Here is a 26,852-nt window from a genome sequence, read left to right as displayed (position 1 = left end):
CCATCGGACTTTTTTTTCCTGATCAGCTTTTTAAGTCCTAAAGGAAAGAGCCAAGAGGGCCCTCAATGCCTACAAAGCATCTAACTCAACCGGCCAAGGTAGAAGACCAGTTAGGGGTTAGGGCCCAAAGTTCAAGCCAGCAACAGAGCACATTGTTTGGAGAATCTATGCTCATGTGTCTCGAGGACCCAGCAGAGGAGGCTGCTGCCACAGTCAGCAATGGTGAAAGGTGAGGATCTTGGTCACCATCTGTCCTGATCTTCAACTCTAAATATTTGAGTGTCTACTGTACATTTTCACACAGATATACTATGGACACTGCTAGCTCAATAGGACTAACACTGAACTTATTGTGCCTACCTACCTTTAAACAAAAGCTCTTTCTTCCCTCATATCCCCTCAGTTGGACATCAGCCCCACTCACCCAGTCACTTTGACCAGAGAGTCATCACATTTTCATTGAAACATAACTCATATCCCCCCTCTCACCTGGATTATTGGAAGAGTCTCCTCACCAGTCTCTCTACCTCCATCCTCTGCCCATTTCAATTTACCTTCAATCTTGTCTACAAAGTCACTTTTCTAAATTGCCAATCTGGCCATATTATTCCTTGCTTATAAAGCTTTGATAGCTTCTTTTGCCTGTAAGATAAAATCCAAATTCTCTCATATGGTGTAAAAGGCTTTTCATTTCTTGGGCCGCCTACTTCTCTGGTCTCCTCCTTTGCCAATTTGTCAATGACCCAACACATATGAAGTCCTACCTTCTGTACTACCCCCTCTGGTGGAAGGCTCAGTTCTTGAAACCCACCTGAGGATTACCTGCCCATCTCGAGATATGGCTCAAACTCTGACTCCACCCAAAGAGAATTACCCCCTCCTCTCTATGGTCATCATGGTACCATATAGATCAGGGGTACTCTATCAGAAGAAATTTTGTCCCTATTGGATACTTGGCAATGTCTGGAGATATTTTTGGTCACTGAAACTGAGAGTTTCACTTTATCACACCTGATTACACATCTGTTTCTCCCTATTAGGCTACAAATTCCTCAAGGGCAGGCCCCATATCTTACCTTTACGTCCTCAGAGGTGAGCAGGGCTAAACACATAGTAGGTGCTCACTAAGTATCTGTGAAGTGAATTAATGAGAGAAAAGTCAAGTCAGTCTTATCTCACCACTGTGCCTAACAAGCCAACAACTGCATGTCCAGACAAACAAGGTGGGGACATAGATGCACAAGATCCGTAGAGTTAGGGGAAGTGGGTCTGGCAGAAATGCCTTCAGTTATGACCAACTACTCGGCCCATGAAGGTCAAAATAGTCACCTTTCTCATGTCTTCTATCTCCTCACCACCTCCCTTATTAACCCATGTGGTCACCAAATTCTGTTGATTCTCTACCTGAGAACTAGCTCCCACACCTTGGCCATCGCCATGGCCCCACCAGCTCCCATCAGCACCACTTTTCTGTGCCCTCTTGCTTGGCTTCTCTGCCATCTACAAATTGAGAAAGTCAAATTAAGTCCCTGTAGTTTCTTCCAGCTCTAAAATGATAAGATTTGCAATCTTATCCAGTGACAATGAATTCCAGGTTTTCCATTAAATAATTAATATAAGTCAATATTCCTTCCATTTATCCATATATGGATATAAAATTTCAAAACACTAAACAGGAATAATTATAATTTAGAAAGCCTTAAAACCATCCATGACTTTATGTCTTGGAAACAAACTCGAAAGTCAACAACTGTAATTGGTCCTCCCTACCTAGTAACCCCCTCACAGATGCCAGTCTCATAACAAATCCAAACAAGGAGTAAAGTATTAAGAGTACAAAAATGTGTACATGCACTTTCAACCAAGGGATGAGCAATACTTTCAATTAAAAAGGAATCTAAAAAGAAAACAGCAACATCATTGTAAGAACAGTGAGATAAGGACTCATTCTGCTACCTCAGCACTCCCCAACCCCTCCACCTTTCAGAGATGCTGGGTTGACCTTTTTCGAAGGAATGTGATGGTCTTTCTCGGATATCGTCATTGCCATCCATAACCCCGACAGCATTGTGTTATAAGCAGGCCCTTGTATTACTGTTATGTGTGGATACAGAAAACGAAGTACAGATTATGTAACTTATCCATGGTCCCACAGCAGGTCCCACTTATGTAATTTATCCAGGTCCCACAGGAGATTGAGAAGAAGCACCCAACATGCACTCCAATGCCAAGTAGGACCTTTTTCTCATCAGTTTTTCTCCTGCAAGAAATCCCTCTATCTTATTGGCAGACAGGGTGCAGTTTTGAGATTATCATTTGGCCAATTACTGGAGTAAAAATTGAGGTGCAAGTTTATTTTAGGAATGTATAGCTAGAACCCCAGATCAAATTAATTCACAAGAGAATCAAAGGCTGAGAAAAAATAATAAATGCTACAATCGGTTTCATGCTTTTCTGAACAGGGAAATCTTTACAGGATGATAAACTGTTTAATTGCAACTGTTAATTTGAGTGAATATTAAGTAATCATGATACTTTTTCCTCTATGGGCCCAATTCAGCTTCTGAATTTTTCTCAATGTCATTCTCTAGGCAGGAACTATTAATTGAGTCAGGCACTCAGAGGAAACATTTGCCTCCCTTACGTCACCCATACAATAATCAGGTTTAGAGAGAAAAAACAAATCTATTTAAATTACTTTATTATCAATCTTGTAAATATAATTGTAAAATAATTACTTTATTCCTAGTGACCTAACTTGGAATATATAAAAGAAAGTAGTGGAATGGTTTTTCCAGAGCCATGTAAGTTACTTCGGTCCCTTTAATAAGGTTTTTGAGAGGAAAACCTGTGTGAACTCAGTAGATATTGAAAAATACAAATAAACGAACCTTATTTCTGCCATCCTGATCTGAGCTGTTGGAGTAGAATCATAAATCTCGAATTTGAAGGGTTACCCATTCAGTGAGAAACAAGTCATCAATAGAGGGTAAAGGATAAATAAATGTATTCCATGTTTCAAGTTCCTCAGAAGCAAGTGGGGCAGCCCCCCTCCCCCCCAGTTCGCTGATAGATGGAGCTTGGCCAATGAACCTTGACAAAGTCCAAGTCCTGCCTTCATCAAGGAGGCATGCGAACAGAGCCTAGCCAAGGGCAAAAGCATCCCTTTCCTAAAACAAAAGTTAAACCCCTTCCGTTCTCTGATTCTTCAAGAAGCATTACATCAACAGGCTTAAGCATTAGTAAACACAATAATAAGCTAATAAAAATAAATATAAATGCAAATACGAGAGAGAGTGTATGTGAAAGAGAAGAAAGGGGCCTAAAAGAGTTTTCCTTTTAGGAAAGGAAACTTCCCCCCCCCCCCAACCTTTTGAAATGTAAATCCTCCCAGGAGTAGTCCGCCGACACCAATACCTCTTATTTACAAAGCATCAGCAGAAAGAGTAGGGCCAGGATATAAAATAAATGAGGGGGAGGGGGGAGAGGCGCCCTCGGGAAGCCTCCAGGAGGATAAGGGGGCGCTTGGGGACCCTAATTCGTCGACCTCTTCTGTTCTCTCCAGCTGTCTAGCGCTGCACGAGGACCACATTCCCTAGTTCCTACGACGTTCACAAATCCCGCGCGGAGCCCCCGCACTTTCGGCGATTTGCGGGCCCCCGGGGTGGGGCAGGCAACTTGAACCTGCTTTACAGCTAGATCGTCGTCTGTAGAAACCCATGTTCAAACACCACGAGGCGGCACACGGGCTTCACACAAACGCGTCGCGGGAGATCGCCCGAGTCTGGGGGCTGGAAGGGCCCGCGGTCCCGCCTCCCGGCGAGCAGAGCCCCCGCCCCGCGCCCCGCCCCGCGCCCGCCCACGGTCATTACCGTCCCGGGTCGCGCCCGCGGGTCACTCCGCCCGGACAGCGCTCCCGGGCCGGCTCCCGACGATGGAGAGGAGGGCTCGGAGCTCCTCCAGAGAGTCCCACGGGAGAGGCGGCGGGTCCCCCCACAAGGAGAACAAGAGGGCGAGGGCGGAGAGGGGCGGCGGAGGCCGTGGGCGCCGGGACGCAGGGCGCGAGCGGGCGGGGAGTCGGGGGGAGTCCCCCGCGCCCGCAGCCACCGTGGTGGACGTGGATGAGGTCCGGGGCTCCGGTGAGGAGGGCACCGAGGTGGTGGCGCTGCTGGAGAGCGAGCGGCCCGAGGAAGGTATGGCAGGTCGGGGATGTGGGAGGCGGGGTGGCCTTTCCACGTGGTACCCAAGGGATGGCCGATCGAGGGAAACGAGTCACGGCGCTGAGAGCCACCGAGGCCAGAGCAGCCTCCTGGACCTGCTCGGATTCCCAGGAAATGAAAGGCCTGAGTTAGGACCCGCGGACGTCCTGCCCAGTGTGGGGACCCAAATACATCAGAAGAAATACAGATAACGTCAACTAAATACCGTTGGTCTCAGAGGCGAGCCATGGATAGGAAGTGGGAGGGAGAGTGGTCCAGGTTGGGGAGCAATGAACGCTTTTGGCAAAGGAATCTTGCAGCGGTTTTTGTGGCCAAGGAAGAGTATATGGGCACCTAATTTAAGTAAAACATGCATGAACTGGTGGTTCTGGGCAACTGGGCAGCTTATTCTTCTCTCCTCATCCCCACCCCTCAGTCTTACCTAAAAGTATTTTAAACTTTCTTTGGGGTGATCCTTTGGCCTCAGAGCCAAGTGGAGAAGAGCTAGACCTGAATTTAAATCTCAGTTTGCTAGCCATTGATCAGAGGTGGGGCCTTAACCAGCTATGCTAGGGGAATGACCACAGTACCTACCTCGGAGGGTAGGTGTGAGGATAAGAGGAGATATACCATCCAAAGCACTTTGCACAACGCCTGGAGCAAAGAACAGACCCAATTTGAACAGAACACTTGCAAGCTAAAATAGAGGAAAGTTAGACCAAAGGAGGGAATCACGGCGAAAAATATCTTTTTGGCTTCTGTGGGTAAAGCAACTCTTAGGAACAAATTTATCTGCTTCCAGTCCTTTTTTGTAGTGAATGGAAGAAAAAAAATTCATCACACCTTAAGTGTAGAATGACAGTGGTCTCAAGGAAAGTCAGTAAGGAATTGTGTGTTATTTTGCTTTCTGAGGGCTATGAAATTTTAACATCATTTCCTGGTTACCAGCAATGCAGTATATGCGGGAACATTGAAAGGTACGATTTGACAAAGATTCCTACAGTTGGGGTGCAGTTTGTATGGACCATGTTAATGCCCTTTTGCCCAATGGATGCCCTTTCATCAGTCAGAAACTTCCAGGCATTAAAGGTTTGTTAGGTTCAATGCTACAGTATTGCTGAGGTGAGAGGTCTTGTAACTGTGTGTCAAACCACATCGGTTGGGGTGAGCCACGAAGGGAGCCCCCATGTGTGGAGTCTTTACTATGTGCCAGGCACACACTGGGTGTTGTACTGAGTATTACCGTTTCTGCATCACTGACCGGAAAACATGTGGGGAAATTAAGTACCTTGCCAGAGACCTACAGCTGGAAATGGAGGGGCCAGAATTCCAGAGTATGATGGCCTGACCGAAAAGCCCATCCTTGCACGGTGCTGCCCCTGCTTCCGGGTCACGGTCCCAGCAGTGCCACCAGCTGTGTGGCCTCAGGCAAGGAGTGTCACCTTTGTGGGCCTCACTCAGTCTCTCCAGCTATAAAGTGACTAGAGCCCAAGACCCCAAGCAATAGATGAGAAGTCCCATTGAGGCCTTGCTGAGCCCTTGTCTGGGAAGTTTCTGTGGCTTCCAGGGGCCCTGGAAGCAAGAGGAGCAACAACACTTCCTTCTCCTCACCTCCCACCAGGCTCCTTAAGACTTGGGAGAGATGAAGGAGCTCCACCTTACCAAAATGTTGGAGATTCTTAGACTATGTCATATCTAAGGCTCTTCCTGCCCTAACATTTAATATTTCACTATTCATGTAAACCGAACAATGTGAATATTCAAGGAACTCATTCCAAGAGAACAATACTTTGTGAGTAAAGCTATAAGTTAAATTTGGGGTATAAATATTAGTTTTTTGTTCACATCTCTAACTCTTATGTGAAGGCATTTTGAGGCCTTTCTTCCTTTATAAAATGCTATTTTGTCTGTATATGTATTTATTTCTTTTTACTTGCCATGGTTACCACTGGCAAGTGAAATATGTATAAACTAATTAAACATGGCAATACCACCCTTATTGTCCTTAAGGAAGAATATTGTAAAAACTAACATGATGTTAAAAAAAAAAAAGAAAAACTAACATGATGTTGATAGAGTAGCATTTCCCAAAATAGATTGCATGAGAAATAAATTTTATGGATCATGAATTTCCTTGGAGAAAACATTGCCTTGTCAAATGTTTGGGAAATCCTGGGTTAAACAAAGCTAAGAATGCTTCTTTACTGCAGGGATTCCCCTCGCCTCAAAATGCAGATGAGCACTAGGGAACTCTAGAAGTAGGACACAGAACCCAGGATTTCCTAAACTTGTTTTCCCAGGGAACTCTTGCTTTGCAGAGCACCCTGTGGGATTAGTGTTCTGTGGGACACACTTCGGGAACTACCATATTATAGCATTTAGCACTGATGTTAGTTCTGGGCTGATGCAGCTTGTGTACCAAGTGATCAATTTGGTGATGATCCTTCCAATTATTTTCCAGGCACAGAAATCAAATATTCAAGCCTACCAACTAGTTTTCCTCTTTTTCCCCCATCCCTTAAAATTAGGCTTTTCACCTTCCTAATCTTTAGTCAACACCTGTATGATGTTTTTAAACTCACAAATAGTATCCGTTTGGCCAGTTTCCCAGTACCTAGAGATTAATATTCTTGAGGTTTCCATAACTGTTACATTTAAATAATTTTTTCTATGCACTCCTTCATCCTTACAATTCAACAAATATTTATGGAGAACCTCTATTGTGTCGGACACAATTCTAGGCCCTGGGCACACAACGTAAATAACCCAGGAGGCTTGTGTTCTTGAGATTAACTTTCCCTGAAATATTTTCATTTATCACTCAAGCAACATGGACGTTCTGCAGTCCAGTTCCTCATTACTTTTATTTACAGACACTACTAGGCTAATATTACCCTAGAGAGATGATTTTTCAAAGACTGCCTAGAGATCCACACCCTAATCCAAAGAAGGGACTCTAATGGAGGAATTTGAGACATTTGGGGCAGGTGGTAGACGGGGAAGTCATTTCAGGGAAGGTGAGCCTCTGCACACATGTGGTTTGAATCATTTCAGAATCAACACCTGATACATGGTAAGCACACTTCAGTGATTTTCATTATATACGAAATTTCATACATCAACGCTGTGAAGACTATCTCGTGAGACAGCTATGAGATAGTTATTATGAGCTAGTTAGCATCCCCACTGTGTAGATGAGGAAACACGTTTGAAGAGTTCATATGCCTTGCTTAAAGTCACTGGACAGAAAATGGTGGAGCAGAACTCGAACCCAGACCTTCTGCCCAGATTCTGTGCTTCTTCCAGGTACCCCACTACTGCCTTTCCAGAAGCCTGCTCCACCTTCCACAGCCCCACAGAGCCCTTCACAGACAATGTCCCGTCATGTGAACTGACCAGTGATATCCAGCTCCCTCTAAATTTCCAGCAAAGTCTACACACTGCTGTGATCCTCCTACCAAGAACGGGACCAACAAGTACTGGTCAGTGAATATGGTAACATTCTAATATAATTATTCTTTTCCTTTTTTTTTTTTTTTTTTAGGTACCAAGTCTTCAGGTTTAGGGGTCTGTGAGTGGCTCCTTGTCCTCACATCCCTGCTCTTCATCATTGTGACCTTCCCTTTTTCGATCTGGTTCTGCATAAAGGTAAGACTTCTTGAGAACCCAATAAGGAATTTCCTTGTGCCTCTCAGTGACCCCAGGTCCACTCCACTGTGACTTTGTATGTGCTGTCTGTTCCACATGGAATGGCCTCACCTCCCACTCCTCTGCCAGGAGAGCTCTTATTCCTTTCAGACCTTGCTCTCATGTAACTGTGAAGCCTTCCTTGACTCCCCCAGACTATCACTTCCTTCCTTGTGTTCTTGTCTCTCTGCTTTCATATCCATTCCAGCACTTACCGCGCGTATACTCTTTGTCGACACCCAATCTCTCCCATTAGACTGAGAGCCCTCAGGTCAGGGTCTACGTCTAGGTCATCTGCATCCTGCAACACAGAGGTCAGCCCGGAATAGATGATGGTGTCCATTTCTGGCACTCTAGGAAACTTCTCAGGCAGCTTCTATTCCATGAACGACGATTTGGCCCACAGGTGGTTACACATGCCTGTCCCTGAAGTAAATGAAGGCCATGTCTGTTCGGGAAGCACACGCCAAGACAGAATTTGAAATGCAAGGGATTTATTGGGAGGCACTGTCTGTGAAAGATTAAGGGGAGAGAGAATAAGAGTAGGCAGAGGGAGCCTTCAGACAATGATGCAGGTCTGACACCTGTGCTATGAGAAGTGAAGGAAGGATAGGACAGAAGGAGCCTCCGACTGGGGTGTAGTGTTGGCCAGCCTGAGAGGGAACTCCAGAGCAAAGTCGGCTTCAAAGAGGAGTTTCCTGATGGGCAGAAATGGCCGGGCCCGAGTAGCCCCGCCATTGTTATCATTGGCTGGGGCTGCTGGGGAAGAGCATGTCCTTGGCTAGAAGGCTACAGGTGCTGCTGGGGCCATTGCTGATTGCACTCCTCATGCAGGCTCCTCTCCCCCTCCTCCCCCTTTTCCCCCCTCCTCCCTTCCTCCTCCCGTCTTCCTCCCCCTCCTCCTTTCTCACAAAAGGGTGTTGATTTTGTCCAGTGTCTTTTCTGCATCCATTGAGATCATCAAGTGGTATTTGCCCTTTATTCTATTGAGATGGTGTATTACATTCATTGCATTTTGGATGTTAAACCAACTGTGTGTTCCCAGTATAAACCCCACTTGGCTATGGTGTCTAATTCTCTTTATATGGTCCCAGATTCAGGCTGCTGGTAGTTTGTTGAGGGTTTTAAGATTCTATATTCTTAAGAGATATTGGTCTGTAGTTTTCTCGGGATGTCTCTCTTGTTTTGGCATCAGGGTAATACTGGCCTCAGAGAAAGAACTGGACGGATTTCTGTCCTTTTTGGTTTTGGGGGAGAATCTGTGAAGGACTGGTATTACTTTCTTGTTAAATGTTTGGCACAATTCACCAGTGAAATCATCTGGTTCTGGACTTTTCTCTGTGGGAAATTTCAAAACTGCTAATTCAGTCTTTTACTTCTGGGTCTTTTCAGGGTTTTTTTTTGTTTTTGTTTTTGTTTTTGTTTTTCTCAAGTCAGTTTCGGTAGTTGCATCTATACAGGGATTTGTCCATTTCACCTAAGTTATATCTATTTTGAGGCATATAGTCTTTCATAGTATTTTCTTTTATAATCTTTTTTTTTATTTCTGTAAGGACAGTAATGATGTTCCTGTCATTCCTTTTTCATTCCTGATTTTGGAAATTTGAGTCTTCTTTTTTTTTCCCCTGGTCCATTTAGCTAAATATTTGTCAATTTTGTTGATCTTTTCAAAGAACCAACTTTGATTTTCTCTATTATTTTTCTATTTTCTATTGCATTTATTTCCACTCTAATCTTCCTTATTTTCTTCTTTCTGCTTGCCTTAGGGTTAGTTTGCTCTTCTATATCCAGTGTCTTATGGTAGACAATTAGGGTTTTATTTTGAGTATTTCTTCTCTTTTATTGTAGGCATCTACAGCTATAAATTTTCCTCTAAGCACTGCTTTAGTTGCATCCCATATGTTTTGGTGTCTGTGTTTTTGTTTTCATTCAGCTCAAAATATTTTCTAATGTCTCTTTTGATTTCTTCTTTGATCCATTGGTTATTTTAGAGTATGTCATTCAGTTTCTATATATTTGTGAATTCCCCAAACTTCCTTGTTAATGATTTCCAATTTCATTCCATTGTAATCAGATAATATACTTTGTATAATTTCAATAGTTTTAAATTTATTGAGGTTTGTTTTATGACTAGCATTTGATCTATCCTACAGATGTCTCATGTGTTCTTTTTATTCTTTTAAAGATTTTTACTTATTTGAGAGAGTGAGAGAGGGCACCAGAGGGGAGAGAGTCAGACGGAGAATCAGACTCCCCACTAAGCAGGGAGCCCGATGCAGGGCTCAATCCTGGTACTCCGGTATCATGACCTGAGTCAAAGGTAGACGCTTAACCAACCGAGCACCCAGAAGCCCCGATATTTCATGTGTTCTTGAGAAGAAAGTGTATTTTGCTGTTGTTGGGTGTTGTGTTGTAGATGTCTGTTAGGTCTAGTTTATGTATCGTGTTGCTCAAGTCTTATTTCCTTGTTTATCTTCTGTCTAGTTGTTCTCTACATGATTGAAAGTGGAATATTAAATTCTCCAACTATTTTTGTTGCTTGAATTGTCTATTTCTCCCTTCAGTTCTTTTGGTTTTTGCTTCTTATAATTTAGATCTCTGTTTTTAGGTACATGTATGTTCATCATTGTTATACTTTCCTAACACATTGACCCTTTTATTGTTATACAATGTCTCTCTTTATCACTAGCACATTTTTGTATTTGTTTTAAATTCCATTTTGTCTTGGGACCTGGGTGACTCAGTGGGTTAAGCATTGGACTCTTGATTTTGACTCAGGTCATGATCTCAGGGTCCTGGGATTGAGCCCCACATCAGGCTCTGTGCTCAGCAGGGAGTCTGCTTGAAGATTCTCTCTCCCTTTCCCTCTGCGCCTCCCTGTGCATGTGTGTTCTCTCTCACTCTCTAAAATAATTAAATAAATCTTTAGGGGGGAAAAAAAGATGGTAAACCCTAAAAGTCAATTAGGTAGAGGATACTAAAGCAGAATGATGTGTAACACTTAACCAAGGTCTTGAAGGAGTAAGGCTCCTCTGCATCTCTAGGAAGAATTTGTTTCTCCCAGTAAAAGCAGAAATGAAACAAGTAATGCCAGGGAGCCAGGAAATCGGGGATGCCTGGGGCCTGCTCTGGGAACCAAATCTAGGCATTCATTCTCATTCATTGTTTCAACAAACAAGGCAAGATTCAGGCACAGGAGTTGTAAACCTTGGAAGGATCAACAAGACCTGGTACTTGACCCCAAGGGACTTACAGTGGGGTAAGGGAGCCTGTTCCCTTAGGAAGCACACTTCAAAATGTGTTACTTTTGGTCTCTTCATGACATTTTCATATTTGACTAATTATCATTCAGTGGAGCTTTCTAAAGTGGAGGGAGGATGAAGAAGGAAAACATGTCTACAGTCACAAATAATCCGTGAACAGAAGTTCACGGGTGGGGCATATATACAAATAAACAGACCAAATAAGCTAATGGTAAGCAAGTAGTAGAACCCAGATTTTGGGGCACCGGGGTGGCTCAGTCGTTGGGTGTCTGCCTTCACCTCGGGTCATGATCCCAGAGTCCTGGGATCGGGACCCGCATCGGGCTCCCTGCTCCGCGGGAAGCCTGCTTCTCCCTCTCCCACTCCCCCTGCTTGTGTTCCCTCTCTCGCTGTGTCTCTCTCTGTCAAATAAATAAATAAAATCTTAAAAAAAAAAAAAAGGGCACCTGGGTGGCTCAGTCGTTAAGCATCTGCCTTTGGCTCAGGTCATGATCCCAGGGTCCAGGGATCGAGCCCCACATCAGGCTCCCTGCTCCGCGGGAAGCCTGCTTCTCCCTCTCCCACTCCCCCTGCTTGTGTTCTCTCTCTTGCTGTGTCTCTCTCTGTCAAATAAATAAATAAAATCTTTAAAAAAAAAAAAAAAAAGAACCCAGATTTTGATACTGGGCCAGAAAAATGAAGTTTATTTTTGAAGTAGTGTGTGTTAACTTTCCTGTTTCTCTCCTAACATGCAAAAATTTCTACACAGAGAATCTCCCTTTTTGTCATTTAAAAATAACTACATATTTTCAGGGCACACTTAATCTTTCTAGATACAATCACCAATGAGAATTGGCAAATTGAAACCCAAATGAATAATTTTGAAGCAACCTCAGAAGAAATTGCTGTTTGAAACAAATAGCTATTTAATAGCTATTTCTATTAAATAGCAAATGTGGGATCCATATAAAAGCTAATAATGGCAGAAGTCACAGCAAAATACAAGATTAAACATGCTGTGATTTTCTTGATTTCGATATGTTGGAGGTAGTAGAAGCATTATTTTTTAGATAATCATGACTCTTTAATCAAAATTCTGTTCATGGGCTCTAAAATTAACGTGGCCAATATACTTGCACTGGTTTCTGAAGTTCTACACTTACTAAGTGTAGATTTTGGAAATGTAAATATTAATAGAAATTTTTTCTTGGTTCTCAAAACTAAAGTTTTCTGGTATCTAGGATCACTCTCGTGTGCCAAGTCCTTTTGAAGACTTTATTTTTCTTTCTTGGAGTGTTTCAAAAGTATTATTTTTCCCTTTAGGTTGTACAAGAGTATGAGAGAGTAATAATATTCCGACTGGGACACCTGCTTCCTGGAAGAGCCAAAGGCCCTGGTATGAAACACCCTTCTACCCCCCATAGACTTGCCAGTTTCTTCAATCCGTGCATATTTGTAATATGGACCTCAGATTATATGACATAACCTGATTTGTGATATCTGCATTTTCTAATCTGTTACTTGTAACACAGGTTATGAAAGATTCTTCAGAGAGCATTACTATCGGGTAACAGTGGCCAAGAAAGAGGCTGGGTGCAGAGTCAAGTGCCGGGGCCAGGCTGGCTGGACTAGCAAGTAGGCTTAGGACCCGTGGCTGGGCACTGGTTTGAGCAGAACATGTTTTGGTTAGAGTGCTGAGCAAAGCTGAGCTAGTTCAGATACAGGGGGTCAGACCAAACCATGGGAGATAGGAAAAGTCCAGCATCCGAGTGACAAATTGGCCTTTGGTTCATGGAATTTAGAAAACATAGATGGAGCACTTCCTGTGTCTTAGATATTGTATAACTGCCCAGGAGGTGAAGATGGATAAATGAGATGGTTTCTGATCTCTAGGACCTTAAAGTCTAGTGGAGTTGATGTCCAGAGGTCCAAGCACAGATAGAAATATGGTTAGTCCACAAAGTCTAAAGTAGTTGGGGTTTGGAGATTCCAGCTAGCCAGAAAGGCATGGGAAGGAGCGAAGTCCCAGGTGCATATATTGGAAGTTCCAAGCCAGCTTTACAGAAACAAGTAGAGAACAGAGACTAGACTAGAAGACACAAATCCGAGTTTGACAATTCAAAACAAACAGATGGGTCCACGCAAAAGTAGAACCAGACCCTGTGGTCTAGGACAGGGACCATCTTGTTCTGGTTCTAATTTTCTGCATCCTTCTTTATTGGGGCTAGAAAGGGCTAGTAGCTGTGCTGCTCCTCAGAGAGGTCCTGGGCTCTGTGAGGTGCTGCTTGTTGGCTCTTACAGGAGCCCACACTGTCCAGTGGCTCTCAGAAAATCTCAATAAATCAATTTAAAAATACTTATTGCACATTGACCTTGTATATTACATTAGGTAACATGAAGCTGGTATCATGATATTGCTATTGTGATACCCTCTGGGGTTCACATTTTAAGAAGTACCACATGGAGGTTGCCGGCTCTAAAGTTGGTCATGTTGGTACATGCATGGATTCAAAAATAATTTTACAGAGCCCCTAAAAGGCACCAAGTCAAGCACTAAAACTAACGAGGGTGCATGAGACACTCTCGTTAGGGAGTTAAATCTAGTGAAGAAGACAGACATGTTACTCAAAATCTGGAGGGGTTAGCACCATGACCAAGGTGACCATACAGCCCATTTTGCTGGGATTAATCCCCGCTTATGTCTGTCGTCCTGGAGTAAGTTGTAACAACGCTCACCTTTCACCCTCAAAAGTGTTCTAGATTGAACAAAAAATTGTCTGGTAACTTTAGCAACCACAAACTCACTATCAGGATAGAGGTGGGATTGCCCAGTCTGTGTGTAGTTGGAGGCTAAGGAAAGCAATGCGATATGCAACCTCACCCCGAAGAGGTGAACCCCAAACAATCTCCATACTAACCATTCACCTGTCAATTTCTCCACCCCCCTCTTCTAGGCCTTTTCTTCTTTTTGCCCTGCCTGGATACCTACCACAAGGTTGACCTTCGCCTCCAAACTTTGGAGATACCCTTTCATGAGGTAAGTCAAATGATGGATTTTGCTTTCTCTCTTCGTTTTGTATGGCTGAGCTACCAATTCTGGTCCAAGTCAAAATGACTATTTAACTCAAAAGTCGAAGAGGAAAGTAGGGATATGGACTGTATCAAAATTAAAAACTCCTGTGTATCAAAGGACACAATCAAAAGAATAAACAGATAACCTATGGGTGGGAGAAAATATTTGCAAATAATACTTCTGATAAGGGATTAATACCCATAATATATAAAGAAATCTTACAAATCAACAAGAAAGCAAACAACTCACTTAAAAATGGGCAAAGGACTTTGTGATGGTTAATTTTATGTGTCAGCTTGGCTAGGCTAGCTTCCCCTTTTATCAGAGTGTATCCTTTCAAATTTTTCTATGTATGTGGTTATATTTACAGACAGGTGTACATATCATACTATTTCATAACGTGTCTTTTTTCCCTCAATACTCTGTTGGATCATGTTTTCATATATTAGCTATATTTCTACCCCTTTGTCTTATTTTTTTTCAAGATTTTATTTTTAAGTAATCTCTACACTCAACATGGGGCTTGAACTCACAACCCCGAGATCAAGAGTCGCCTGCTCTTCCCACTGAGCCCCCCAGGCGCCCTTTGTTTTAAATGGACACATAGCATTTCATTGTATGGATGTACCACAATTCACAATTCCCTGTTGCGAATATTAATTGATTTCTAATTTTTTATTATAATAAACAATACTATGAATGACATCCTTGCAGCTAAATCCTTAAAAATATGTCTTTGTGATAAGTGTCTAAAAATGGAAATGTTGAGAATGAGCAGCTTTTAGGTCTCTTGGTGTGTAGCACCAGTCTGCCCCCTAGTGGACACTCAGCAAACAACATATCAGAGCACTTGTTTCCCAGAACGTGCTTCTCTTTTAAGTACATTTTTTGGCATCGGGTTTTTTTTTTTTTTTAAGATTTTTGTTTTATTTATTCAATTGACAGAGACACAGAGAGAGAGAGAGCATGAGCAGAGGGAGAGGGAGAAGCAGGCTCCCTGCTGAGCCAGGAGCCTGATGTGGGGCTTCATCCCAGGACCCCAGGATCATGACCTGAACCAAAGACAGATGCTTAACCATCTGAGCCACCCAGGTGCCCCTTGGCATCAGTTTAAAAAGACCTGATATACAATTAACTGAATGTTTTTGTCTGAGAAAATTATTCCTGATATTTTTACAAAACTATTTACAACAGGATTCCTTTAAATTGTGAGTTCTTTAGTGTATTTCATAAAAACTCCATAATCTTCAAAAACACATCTATTTCGAATAAAAGGGTGGGCCAACGACTCTTTTTTTTTTTTCCTATAATCTTACTGAGAAAATTTCCCTTGAACACATTTAGCTTCTCTATCATCCTCCTGGGAAAGGAGCACTAAACTAAGTCCTGTTCGGGACGCCTGGGTGGCTCAGTCGGTTAAGTGGCTGCCTTTGGCTCAGGTCATGATCCCAGGGTCCTGGGATCGAGTCCCACATTGGGCTCCCTGCTCAGTGGGGAGTCTGCTTCTCCTTCTGCCTCTGCCCCTCCTCCTTCTTGTGCACTCTCTCTCTCTGTCTCTGATAAATAAATAAAAATCTTAAAAAAAAAAAAATCATGTTCTCCAAACTCTTTTTTCTGCCCAGGTTGTGACCAAAGACATGTTTATAATGGAGATGGATGCCATCTGCTACTATCGAATGGAAAATGCCTCTCTCCTCCTAAGCAGTCTTGCTCACATGCCCAGAGCTGTCCAATTTCTTGTGCAGACCACCATGAAGCGTCTCCTAGCACACCGATCCCTCACTGAAATTCTTCTAGAGAGGAAGAGCATTGCCCAAGATATAAAGGTACTTCAACAAATTTATCATCTAATATGTTGAAATACCTCTTTCTCTTTTATTCATTTCTTCATCGGTCATTTATTGAAGCACATGCAATGGAAGCATCTGGCAGGCGTTCACTGTTGAAGGTACCATCCTTCAAGGAGCTGACAGCTGAGTGAGAGGTTGCCAGATTGACCCTGAGTCAACCAGGTGATGACTAGTCAGTCATTGCCACAGGTTCTGCCCTTCATCCCCTCACCCCGGTGGCTCTACACTCACTGGAACGTGCCCCCAGAGCCCAAAGAGAGCTGGCAGGGAGGATGGGGCCACGTGGGACACGTGGCTGGTCCCACAGACATGAGAAGGCATGGTTCCTGGGAGCTGACAGTCTAGCTGGGGAAACAGGCAAAGTTAGTTCAAATAAGACTTTCAGCTAAAAAGAAAATGTCACAGACCCTTACATGATTAATCTCCCAATCAATTACTGAGATTTAATTGATTGGGAATTAGGGAGGGAATCGAGGAGCAGGAAGTGCCTCACGGGCAGCCCCATCCAGCCGCCAGGCGGCAAGCTCAGCCTCTTCACCCGCGGCCACGGTGGCATCCTCCCTTCTTACCAAGACAATGTGGCAAAGGTATTGAGACGGGAGAACAAAGCCGGATTCCTGGCAGCTGGCCAAATGGCAGTTACCACCAGTCGGGGAGCCTGTCGTGGGGGCCACAGGCTCCCTGGCCCAGAATTGAGACAGGAAGGTCGGAATGTTGTCTCGCCAAAAGGAGGACCTCCAGCAGAAGGGCCGGAGGACCAAAGGCATTTAGGTAGTGATGGCGCCCGAGCACTCACTCATCTTCGCAGGTGACTTGTCCAGCTTGTTACTTATAAAACTGAGATTAGAGTCTTGGTGGAAAAGGGACAAATTCAGAAACAAGAGAACTAAAAAGAAACAAGAAATTAGAACAAGAGGGACACGGGCAGTTCCTGCTCTGGAAATTAAAAACCACTCCAGGGGCGCCTGGGTGGCTTAGTCATTGTGCGTCTGCCTTCGGCTCAAGTCATGATCCCGGGGTCCTGGGATCGAGCCCCGCATCGGGCTCCCTGCTCGGCGGGAAGCCTGCTTCTCCCTCTCCCACTCCCCCTGCTTGTGTTCTCTCTGTCAAATAAATAAATAAAATCTTAAAAAAAAAAAAAAACCACTCCAGCGTGCTCCCCCTCGGCACCCTCAGCCTCTCTTCCTGTTCACCCCTCCCCTCTAAAGGAGAGAGGACAAGGTCACACAGCAGGCAGATAATGTTCTCCGGATGAGTGAACAAATGAGCCAACTGTTGTAGCCCCACCCCTTGCCATCTCCCCCCAACCGCCCCCTCCCCCGTCGGCTAACCCTCCATCCCCCTCAGCGTTCCTCCGGCATTTTCCATGGGCCTCCTCTGCAAGGAATGTTTCCCTTTTCTCCACAGGCGAAGTCCTATTTGTCTTTTAAGATGCCACCTCCTGTGCGAGGTCTTTTCAACACTCCTTCCTCTCATCACCCCCTCCCCCCGCCAGATGAGTCAGCCTTCTCAGGGCTCTCGGTGCACTAAGCTAGCTAGCTGTCCAGCCACTGAGAAATCACCAGACACCAGTGAACCAGAAAAGAGTAGGGCCCCCCCCCCCCGGGGCGTGCCATGCCCTGCCCCTCTTTTCCAGAGCCTACAGTTCATCGTCTTCTGCCTTCTGGGCCTGGGAGGTGGGGCAAACAGGGGCCACCGGCAGGAAGGAAGCACCTCTAAATGAAAACCATTTGGGAGAGATTAGACTCTGGTTCTCTAATAAGTGCATCTTAAAACAGATTTATCAACTTCACTGTCTGTATTGGTTTCCCATTGCTTCTGTGACAAATTACCACACACTTGGTGACTTACAGCAATGCCAATTTAATCTCATACAGTTTTGAAGGCCAGGAGTCCAAAAATAGTTTCACTGGGGCCAAAGTCAAGGTGTCAGCAGGGCAGCTTCGTTCTGGAGGTTCCAAGAGGAGAAATCATTTCCTTGCCTTTTCCATCTTCTAGCAGCCCCGTTTCCCCAACTCGTGGCCCCTTCCTCAATCTTCACAGCCCATCCCTCCAAACTCTGCCCACAGAATCACATCACCTTCTCCTCTTCTGTAGTCACATCTCCCTCTGTTCCCCCTTAAAAGGATACTTGTGACTGCATTTGGGCCCCACAGGGAAGATCCTAGATAATCGCCCCATAAATGGGGCGATTTTAACTTAATCCCATCTGCAAGGTCTCTTCTGGGGTAACATTCACAGGTTTCAGAGATAAGAACATGGATGTCTTGGGGAGCCATTATTCAGCCTACCACACCATCTTTAATTCCACAAGTATTTATTGAGTGGCACTGTGCAAAGTTAAGCAACTTTATTTTTTTAAGAGAGAGAGAGAGCAGGGAGAGTGGCAAAGGGAGAGAGGGAGAGAATCTCAAGCAAGCTCCACACTCAGCATGGAGCCCCATGTGGGGCTCGATCTCACGATCCTGAGATCATGACCTGAGCCAAAATCAATGGTCAGCTTCTTAACCAGCTGAGCCACCCAGGTGCCCCAAAGTTAAGCAACTTTTTGCAAGGCACCGTAACATTAAAACAAAAAAGGAAATGAATGTTCCTTCAGAGGAAATGTACTTTCTCAGTTCAGAACAATGGCCATGAGGGCATAGGGGTGCTCTACTCTCACCTGGAGGTTCTCACTGACATCTCAACTCTTCCCTCCACAGGTGGCCTTGGATTCAGTGACCTGTATTTGGGGAATCAAAGTGGAGAGAACAGAAATGTGGGTAGGAAATTAAGCAAGAAGAACAATGTGATAAAGGGAAATATTTTGGTTTTATTTTAAAATAACTTTTAAAAATTATTTTCAATGAGTACTATAGCCACACTGGCATAAATTCGGACAAAGGAAAAAATTACCTAGGACTCAGAGCCATAACACAACCACTGTAACATTTAGGCAAATTACTTTCATGATTTTCTCTCCATGGAGTTAAAATAATTTTTTGAGATAAAATTCACATAACATAAAAACTCACCATTATAACCATTTTAAAGTACGAGTGTTTTTATTATATTCATGGAGTGGTGAAACCATCATTACTGTCTAATTCCAGAACATTTTCATCACCCCAAAAAGAAAGCCCACACCTGTCAAGCAGGGACTCCTCATTGCTCCCTTTCCCCCCAGCCCAACGACACTAATCTCTGTGTACTTGGCTATCCTGGACATTTCATACAAATGTTACATGGCCTTTTGTGTTTGGCTGCTTTCATTTAGCATGTTGTTTTCAAGGTTCATCTGTGGTGAAGCAGGAATCAGGACATCGTTCCTTTTGACGGTCAAATAATATCCATTGTGTGGTCCAGCTCATCTGGTTAACCTGCTGTTCGCTGATGGACATTTGGGTTGTTTCCACTTTAGGACTATTCTGAAGAACACCGCAGTGCCCGTTCATGTGCCAGCTTTTGTGGGAACATGTTTTCACATATACCTAGCAGTAGAATTACTGACTCGTATAGTAGCTCTATGTTTAACTCTCCATGGAACTGCCAGATTGTTTTCTGGCTATGTCATTTTCGTAGTTACAAACAGGGTAAAAATACAATTTTGTATCTTTTATGTAATAACGTTATTACTCTTACGTGGTCAGTTCTACTCTTTTCAAAATCAATTCCTTCATAAACTTAGATGCCTTCCCTTATCACGGATAGTATGGCTCATCAAAGCTGTTTTTCATTGTTCAAATTTAATAGTTGGGATTTAGATTAAACCTTAAGTGGGAAAGATCATAATCATCTGTCAACTAAAGAATGTGTTCTCCTTGCACAGAGCAAACCAGGGCGCTGCTGTAACATCAGTGATCATGTGTCTGCAGTTGAGGCACTGACTTTCGAGTGGCCCTTCTCTGCCCACCATTGGCCTCAGAGGTCTAGGGACGGCCACCCTGTTAGATCAGAATTTGCCGGGCATCCTGAAATAATAACAGAGACGTTGGCCAGTCTGGCTGAACCCCTGGCTGCTAAAAGCAGTGCTGCACACCTACCTGTCCACACTCTTTCTTTTCCAGCAAGGATGTCAGGCTGCCAGCAGGGCTCCAGCACTCCCTGGCTGTGGAGGCCGAAGCACAGAGACAGGCCAAAGTGCGGGTGAGCCAGCGCGGCGCAGGCCTGCCCCCCACCGAGAACGTTTCCCACTACTTCCTCACCTCCCACTCATCCAGAGCTGGTGCCCCCCACCCCACCCTTTTAAAAGTATTCCCTTAAAGTGTGTTCATAGCTGCCTGACTAATGCCACCCAGCCTTTTCCGCGATGCCCTCCCTCTGAAGCCATTGGAAACAGTGAGCTCCTCCTCCTCGAGTCTTGCCTTCACTCGCTCTCCTGAAAGGCATCCTCCCCCCCCCCCCACCCCGCCATCCCTCTTTCCTCGAGCTGGCATCTTTCCTAGGTAATATCAGCCACCTGTCACCTCTGTTAATGCGTAAATGACAGCAGACCCGTATCCCTAGCTGCGTGCAGGCTGTGGAGGGATGACCATGATGAGGCCCGATTCGCTCAATGCCAGAGCCAAGAGAAGGTCGCGCCACACACAGCCTCCAGGCAGGCCTGCCGGCCGCACAGCGCTGGCCACCAGCAGCTCCTGGGGATGGAGGTGGGGGTGGGAGGGGTGCTGGGAAAAGGAAAAGGAGGACTGAAGGGGAGACAGATTGCTCTTAAAGAACAGAAAGCAGGTAAAGAAGAACCCCACCACAGAGGAGCTCAGTAACCGAGGAGTGTTGAGAGGAGGAAGGGAAGAAAGTGGTCCTCTGGGCAGAGTTGCTTCTAGATCTGAGTCTAGTCCTCTTAGTCCACTTTAAGGTGGCACTTGGGTGGTGAGCTTCGTGCTTTTTCCTCTGAAATGCTCACTCGTTCATTTTGCCCTGGTTAGGAGTCCCCGCTTCAGGCTTCCACGTCCTCGCCTAGAATGCTGGCCAACTTTTTCTCAATATGGCAAAATCCTACTAATCGTTCAAGGCCCCGCAGACATAATTAATAACTCCCCTAACACATCACTATGCTTGTCAGGGCCCTTGACAAATTCGGCCCTAAATTACAACGAAGAGTGCAGCCAATCTCCCCTAGACCAGGATCCTTGAGCAAGAAGGCCGTCAGCCTGCTGGCTGCTTCACAGGGCCTGGCGCCAGGCGGTGCTCTGTGCTCGTTCACTGAGGGACACCGAATGGTGAGTAAGAACCACTTTGCTTCTCCTCACATCTGTTCCCAGGTGATCGCTGCGGAGGGGGAGAAGGCCGCGTCGGAGTCCCTGAGAAGGGCAGCTGAGATTCTGGCAGGCACTCCGGCCGCTGTTCAGCTGCGGTACCTCCACACCCTCCAAGCCCTGTCTACCGACAAACCTTCCACAGTGGTTTTGCCTCTGCCATTTGACTTGCTCAATTTCCTGTCTTCGCCCGGCAGTAGAACTCAAGGAAGCCTCCCCTTCCCCAATCCTTCCAAACCTGTCGAGCCACCAAGTCCTAAAAGGAAAGACTCTCCCATGCTATAGGAGGAGCCACGGGGAACGGGCCTGGAAGGGGCCTGTCAGGCGACAGCCACATCCCCAAGGGAGGCACGCTGTCCTCACGTCCCACGCTTTCTTCGGTGGCCACACGGAATACCCTTGGAATGCACAGTCACAACTCAGCAATCCGAAACAATTGTGAGGGACAGTGAGATGACGTAATGACAAGTTTAGATGGATCATTTTAATTAGAGAAACTATGGGAGAGAGCTTTAGCCAACATTCTACTCTGGAAAGAATTTTATGTCTATTTTGCTGTATGCCCCCTGGCCCCTTTGGCAAGGTCTTTGCTGCTCCCGTGGCCTTTTTATTGTGTTCATCACACGTTATTGTAATCCTGTAGTTAAGATGCAGGCTTCTCTCCAGCTGTACTATGAACTCCTCAAAGGCACATCTTGGTCATTGGCTCCCCCCACCCCCGCCCCAACTACACTCAATCTTGTATGTTCCACCCTATGGTCTTCACATCTAACCCTGATAGGTGCACCACAGTGACACTTAAATGTTCCCGAGCGAATGAAAGAAGATGTACTTGGGCTGGATATAAAATTTACATCTAATTAAAAGAATTTAAAAGGAATTCTTTTTATGGAGCCTCCTTTTTAAAATAGAGAAATAAAAGGACAAAAACATTTACCTGATACATGTTGCTTAAAATCTTAAGAAGCATCACTGTAAACATGGGACTGACGTATTCTCAGTATAGCATTTACCAGCTTGCTTATTTCTCAAACAGTAATGACATTATGTGACCTATACATGCCCTGAAGCATTCTTTTCTAGTACAGATATTTTTTAATATAAATATATTCTTATAAGTCTTACTTTCCATTAACTTGTCTTACTCAATTAGAAATATGTATCTATAGGGGCACCTGGGTGGCTCAGATGGTTGGGCGTCTGCCTTCGGCTCGGGTCATGATCCCGGGGTCCTGGGATCGAGCCCCACATCGGGCTCCTGACTCAGTGGGGAGCCTGCTTCTCCCTCTGCCTCTCTCCCTGCTTGTGTTCTCTCTCTCTCTCTCTGTATCTCTGTGTCTCAAATAAATAAATAAAATCTTAAAAAAAAAAAAAAATACGTACCTATAGAAAAAAATTAGCCAAGTAAAAAAGAAAGCATCCTGAGGTATACAGCAAATCCTCTATAGACTTAAAAAAATCAATAATATTATAAAATCTTACTAACATCCCAAAAATATTACTAATATCGTGTATGTTAGTAAAATGCTACTTATAATGGGAAGTTCCATGTTGGTAGTACAGAAAGAAAGAGTGGTATCCCTAAGTGAGAACTTTAAACATTTTACATAAACACACCTGTAAAGGGTTTTTGTTTATGAACGTTAACCCATAAAACCCTACAGCGCATTATTTCAAGAGAGAAAATGTATTCTGAGCTCCTAGGAGTGGACCTAGAAACTTTTATAGCATTGTGTCTGTTGGGGATGGGCTGGTTCCCCACTATGTTTAAGTAACAGAAACGGGGCCCATGATCAAGGATGCTTTGCCTCTCGATCACTTCCACACTTCTGCCCTCTCTGCCTTTCCTCCTGTTTTCCAACAAAAAAAGACCAAAAACTCCCTGGTAGCACATGGTAATATAGCAGTATATAATGATGCCATCCTAGGGCCATCTCTGTCCTACACCTCTAAGCCTCCTTCTCACCTCCATCCACAGCTGGGAAAGCCACACACTCTAGCCCAAGCCTGCAAGCCTGAGGGCGTTGGCCAAGCAATGCATCTTCCCAAGATTATGCAGAACTGCTAGATGATTTCAAAACCCACATATTCATACAATCATGCCCAATTCGTTTATTATTTTAGCAATCAGCTTATATGGTTACTATGTACTGAGATGATAACTTTGAATTTTGTTTCAAAAGGCTATTTCATCCATTTCTGAAAAATATTTCCATATCTTCTCAAAAGAAGTTTCCCTCCCTACTCCCAAGGACCATACTTGGTTGTGGGGGAGTGGCAGTGCTGAGAGCCATAGGTTGATTAGTCTCGGCTGGAGGCAATGGGAGATTCTGAAGCCAAAGGAGCAGGCAAAGCTTTAAACCAGAAGAAGTGCCAAAATACAAAATATGGAATCCAAAAGGCTGCCAAATCCAAGTAAGCCAAAAGCAGGTACCAAAATCTGCCAAAAGTAGGGTACCAGAGAGAGGAAAGCAAGCACTGAGGAGGCAGTAATAGATAGGATGAGAGTTGGGGAAAATTCCTGGGTGATTTCCCAGAATATCTAACAGATGGGGTTTGCGGTTTGCTTTTGTGGACCAGCCAGGGCATGGTCATTGATGATCCAGCCCATTTAAAGGACCAATTAGGAGTGAATGCCAGGGTAATAAGGTAATAATAATGGCTTTTAAGACCCTTAAGAATTCCTTGTAGCATGGCTCCTTTTGTCAAAGGCAGATTTACCTACAGGTCTGGGGAGTTATGGTATCACCCATTCGTTGGTCTCCTCTGCTGTCTGGCTCAGTCAACATTTAAATTTCTCACTAGCTTGCCAGAGGGCACCTTCCAGCTCTGCTCAAGCAGCCTGTGATATCTTCAACTATTAACTGACCATTGGGATGGGAGTGCTTGATGGGTGGGAAATATCGGGACTAAGTTGTATGAAACTGTGAATGGTCAAGGGAAACTCTGTTGAGACTAGCAAGGTGAGCTGATCGTGCTGTCTGCAAGTTCCCAGCAGCAGAAGTCTCCTCTTGACACCAGGAGCTGCCTTCTAGCTGGTTACTGATCTTGAAATGATGTGTGGAGGACAAGTTGGACAGTACAATCCAAAACTAAGGTGTGTGGGACGCCTGGGTGGCTCAGTCGGTTAAGCGGCTGCCTTCGGCCCAGGTCATGATCCCAGGGTCCTGGGATCAAGCCCCACGTCGCACTCCTCGCTCAGCAGGGAGTCTGCTTCTCCCTTTCCCTCTGCCTGCCGCTCCCCCTGCTTGTGCTCTTTCTCTCTCTCAAAAAAAAAAAAAAAAAAAGCTATTAAAAAAAAAAAGACTTCCCTTCAGCCCCCTGAGCTCCCCAACACGCTTTCAATAAATTAGCCTTCTATGTGTGTTTGCAAGAGTGGGTTTCTCTGGCTCACAACCAAACCACCTAACTAGGTGCCAAACATCTCATCCTAATTGTAGTGGCAGCAGGCTTAACTCTGGCCTTTAGAGACTGAGCTGTCCACCCGATGGAGCTGCCACGTTCTGAGGGGCAAGGTTCTCATGTTCAGGGAGAGGGGCTGCTGATTTGTATGGAAATGACCACTCATTCCTGCAAAGTGGGAAATCAATTAAGAAGTATTCAGAGGGACACCTCGGTGGCTCAGTTGGTTAAGCGTCTGCCTTCGGCTCAGGTCATGATCCCAGGGTCCTGGGATCGAGTCCCGCATCAGGCTCCCTGCTCTGTGGGGAGCCTGCTGCTCCCCCTGCTTGTGCTCTGACAAATAAATAAAATCTTAAAAAAAAAGCAGCATTCGGAAATCCCACCAAAAAGCCTCCAAATTTTCTAGGATTACCTAAGAATCTCTTTGGGGAAGGGTAGGGCTGGCTATGCCCCAGCAAGCGAGAACTGTAAGCGGGGGCCAAGAGCGGCAGCTCTGGCTGTCAGCTGGGCCACGAGCACAGCCGACTGTCTGAAGTCAGGTTTCTTTGCTCAGACTTCAAGAGTCATCCAGTGGGCTCAGGTGGACAGACCCTAAGCATTTTTGAAACCCATCTTATGCCTACTTTGATGATGGCAGAGGCAGGCCTGGCCAGGGACTGGGCTGAAAAAGACTGGGGACTCTGAGTCACAGGGTTTCTGAGGCTTAGGGAACAGGCAGGGGTCTAAAATTCGGAGATAAATCCAAAGGAACAGCAAATATGTGAGCCAAAGCAGGTGCATAGGTATTTGGAGCCAGAGATCAGAGCAAATGCAGGTGTGCCGGGAGCAGTAAGGTAGGAGGGGGTCCTTGCCGAGTGCTTGCCCCAAATGTCCATTTGTCACTCGCAACTTATTTTTGCAGGTTAGTCCATCTCTAGTGCCTCAATGGATCTGGGGTCATGAACAGAGCAGACAAGTGAGGCGATCAAAGCAAAAAATGGCGATTCTGGGTGAATCTTCAGCAGCATTCCTAAATTTCAGTACAATCTTCCATCCTTTCCCTGTGAAGGAAACCATCTGAGCAGTGGCCTGGTGGCCCATCACTACTGTCAAACATCCAGACACAGGTCCAGTAAGCAGGGGCCTCTGACACTCATTAGTTCTGTGACCTTGGGGAGTCTTATAACCATTTGGGGGGGGCCTCAGTTTAATCTTCTGAGAAATGGGATAACAACAGCATCTCCCCCACCTACTTTGTAGGGTTATTGTGAAAATCAAATAAATCATAAAAATGCCTGAAATCATAAGAAATCTGAAAATGGGGGTGCCTGGGTAGCTCAGTCGGTTAAGCGTCTGCCTTCGGCTCAGGTCATGATCTCAGGGTCCTGGGATCGAGCCCCGCATCGGGCTCCCTGCTTGGCGGGAAGCCTGCTTCTCCCTCTCCCACTCCCCCTGCTTGTGTTCCCTCTCTTGCTGTGTCTCTCTCTGTCAAATAAATAAATAAAATCTTAAAAAAAAAAAAAAGAAATCTGAAAATGCTGCCAAAACCCAAGAGCATCATCAGGCTCCTCTCTTTTAAATTGAAAAAATAATGCTTTGTATTTGCCACTCTTCTCTGCAGAGTTCAGAGTTTTCAAAAAGCATTATTTGCTTGACAGGAACTGACACTTTTCACAGACCTCTGTTAGGAAATCATTTGAAGAGGCCAGCAAACTTTGGCACAAGCTATTTTTAATCTGGGAGATAAACTAACACACTTATTCCCTACAGCTTTCACTGTGACTTTTAAAGAGAAAATGTTCTTGGGTTGTATGTCATGACTTTTCTAGTAGCTGTTGCACAGGGAGCCCCTCCAGTTGAGCCACAGGGTCAGCTAAGTAGCACACAGAGATCAGTGAGGGGAGCCCTGCTGAAGCCCAGCACCCTAAGGACGCTACTTGGACTTGGTCTTGGATTTAGTCCGGGGTCTGGGTTTAGGGTTGAGAGGACCTTCCTTGCGCTGTACCTCTGAAAAGACAAAAAAAAAATCAGAGTATTGTAGTAACAATATCTAATATTTACTAAGGACTTTTAGCTTTACAAAGCTTTTTAAAAATTCCATTCTGGGGCACCTGGGTGGCTCAGTTGGTTAAGCGACTGCCTTCAGCTCAGGTCATGATCCTGGAGTCCTGGGATCGAGTCCCACA

The 26,852-nt window shown here is 44.9% G+C and overlaps 2 protein-coding genes across 3 annotated transcripts in view; one reads left to right on the top strand and one right to left on the bottom strand.

The window, feature by feature from the left end:
- The first annotated feature begins 3,934 nt into the window (after nt 1-3,934).
- On the top strand, nt 3,935-22,076 carry NPHS2 (NPHS2 stomatin family member, podocin). 2 transcript variants are annotated; one of them, XM_032393468.1, is made up of 8 exons: nt 3,935-4,193; nt 7,744-7,847; nt 12,452-12,524; nt 14,083-14,165; nt 15,824-16,027; nt 18,754-18,809; nt 20,098-20,176; nt 21,292-22,076. In XM_032393468.1, exons 1-8 carry the CDS (start codon nt 3,935-3,937, stop codon nt 21,568-21,570), a joined length of 1,137 nt encoding a protein of 378 aa, XP_032249359.1. In that variant the 3' UTR covers nt 21,571-22,076. The 2 variants fall into 2 exon arrangements, with proteins under 2 accessions (XP_032249359.1, XP_032249360.1); XM_032393469.1 differs by lacking the exon at nt 15,824-16,027.
- A 4,257-nt stretch (nt 22,077-26,333) lies between these two features.
- Nucleotides 26,334-26,852, bottom strand: part of AXDND1 (axonemal dynein light chain domain containing 1) — a 90,807-nt gene continuing 90,288 nt past the window's right edge. Inside the window, exon 26 of the mRNA XM_032393416.1 lies at nt 26,334-26,673. Coding sequence (XP_032249307.1) covers nt 26,600-26,673 — 74 coding nt within the window. The 3' untranslated portion in view covers nt 26,334-26,599. The remainder of the gene's footprint in view (nt 26,674-26,852) is intronic.

Source organism: Phoca vitulina, unplaced genomic scaffold (genome assembly GCF_004348235.1).
Source record: "Phoca vitulina isolate PV1807 unplaced genomic scaffold, GSC_HSeal_1.0 scaffold73, whole genome shotgun sequence".
Lineage (NCBI taxonomy): Eukaryota > Metazoa > Chordata > Mammalia > Carnivora > Phocidae > Phoca > Phoca vitulina.
This window is presented reverse-complemented; position numbering and strand designations above follow the sequence as displayed.

Coding starts and splice junctions, on each gene's coding strand:
- NPHS2 (XM_032393468.1), top strand. CDS start 3,935: ATGGAGAGGAGGGCTCGGAGCTCCTCCAGAGAGTCCCACGGGAGAGGC. Junction 7,848..12,451: donor CGATCTGGTTCTGCATAAAG/GTAAGACTTCTT, acceptor TTTTCCCTTTAG/GTTGTACAAGAGTATGAGAG. Junction 12,525..14,082: donor TGGAAGAGCCAAAGGCCCTG/GTATGAAACACC, acceptor CCCCTCTTCTAG/GCCTTTTCTTCTTTTTGCCC.